At 41.9% G+C, this 1,537-nt stretch overlaps 1 protein-coding gene across 1 annotated transcript; it reads right to left on the bottom strand.

Annotated features, from left to right (window-relative positions):
• Window positions 1-8: 8 nt before the first annotated feature.
• LOC132008946 (olfactory receptor 52J3-like) lies at window positions 9-683 on the bottom strand (the record flags this gene model as incomplete). The annotated part of the gene is made up of 1 exon (XM_059387413.1): window positions 9-683. A coding segment is annotated over exon 1 (675 nt), but the record flags the coding sequence as incomplete, so codon positions are not given.
• Between the last annotated feature and the right edge of the window lie 854 nt (window positions 684-1,537).

Below are 1,537 nucleotides of genomic sequence, written 5' to 3'. Positions count from 1 at the left end.
AAGACAGCTCGCAGAATGTAGACATAGGAGATGCAGATAAGGACCAGATTCAGCAGAAAGAGAGAGACCACAAAGAGCCCATAGATGGCATTGATACGGATGTTTCCACAGGACAGTTTTGCGATGCCCATGTGCTCACAGTAGGAATGAGCTATTACACGAGCCTGACAGAAGGGCAGACGGTAGATGAGATAGACTATGGGAAGTGTAAACAAAACTGGACGAAACACAATGAACACACTGATACCCACCAGTACCCGGGACGTCAAAATGGTCGTATAGTGGAGTGGAGCACAGATGGCCACATAGCGGTCAAAGGCCATGGCCACCAGGACCTCGGCTTCCATGCCAGTGAAGGCATGGATCAAAAACATCTGGGTCACACAAGCCCCAAAGCTAATCTCATGAGCATCAAGCCAGAAGATACCCAGCATGCGGGGCACAGAGGTTGTGGAAAGGGCCAAGTCGATAGTTGAAAGGAGGGCCAGGAAGTAAAACATGGGCTCCTTCCGCAGGCTCTGCTCCATCTTGATGACCAGCAGAATTGTGGCATTGCCCAGTAAAGCCAAAAGATAAACTGAGCAGAAAGGCAGGGAGATCCAGGCATGAGCTCCTTCCAGACCGGGGATTCCAACAAGGAAGAATGTGGTTGGGTGAAAAATACTCTTGTTGGGATAAAACATCCTTCCAAATGACAGAGAAGGAGATGTCATTCCTACAAAGAGGGGAAAAAAGTTTGAAGGTGATCATGAAAATGACTAGCTTTGTCCTTCAATATATAGTGAAAATGAAAAGGGTTTCTATTTGAAAGGGCTTGTTAATATATTTTGTTATTATAAGCCAAGCCATACTCATTTAAATAGGCCACTCTCAAATAATTCAATCCTCTTTCTTTTAACCTACAAGGCTTATCAGCAAGCCAATGGCAAAATTATAAGACACAAAAAGTTCTATCAAATATGGAATAATTTCGTGTGCTCTGTACCTTTTGTAAAGCTCCTGTCTGAAAAGAGATATGCAAAAAATGAAGGATGTACACATGGAATGCAGACATAATCCAAGAGGCGACAGATCAGCTAGAAGCAACATTTCAGGCACAGATGTACAAGACACTTCCTTAATTAGGAAATGCAGAAATTATTTAATGATTCATTCATCACTTATTGACATAGAGAAAATGCCACAATCTGGCCAAACATTCTATCAAAGATAAGCAGAATATTAGAAGTACATTGCCACCATCAAAAGCACATACTAGGTCATACACCTCTATACTTGAAACATCCCAGAAAGAAAGATAATGATAAACCATATGTCTATTTTTGTTCATGTCTCTATGTCCCAAAGACCAACCCATTGCATAGTTATTGTATTACAGAGTGTTAAGGGAATGGTGATTTCTAGCAGTATTTGAAAGCTTCTTCATTTATTCTCCATGCCATATCAGTTCGTCTGGGAAAACCTGCCAAGTTTACAACTGCTACAGAATGAGCATGTACTGCATTCACTCCTTCTGCCTGATGAACTAGGAATGTGG

Source organism: Mustela nigripes, unplaced genomic scaffold (genome assembly GCF_022355385.1).
Source record: "Mustela nigripes isolate SB6536 unplaced genomic scaffold, MUSNIG.SB6536 HiC_scaffold_2316, whole genome shotgun sequence".
Classification (NCBI taxonomy): Eukaryota; Metazoa; Chordata; class Mammalia; order Carnivora; family Mustelidae; genus Mustela; species Mustela nigripes.
This window is presented reverse-complemented; position numbering and strand designations above follow the sequence as displayed.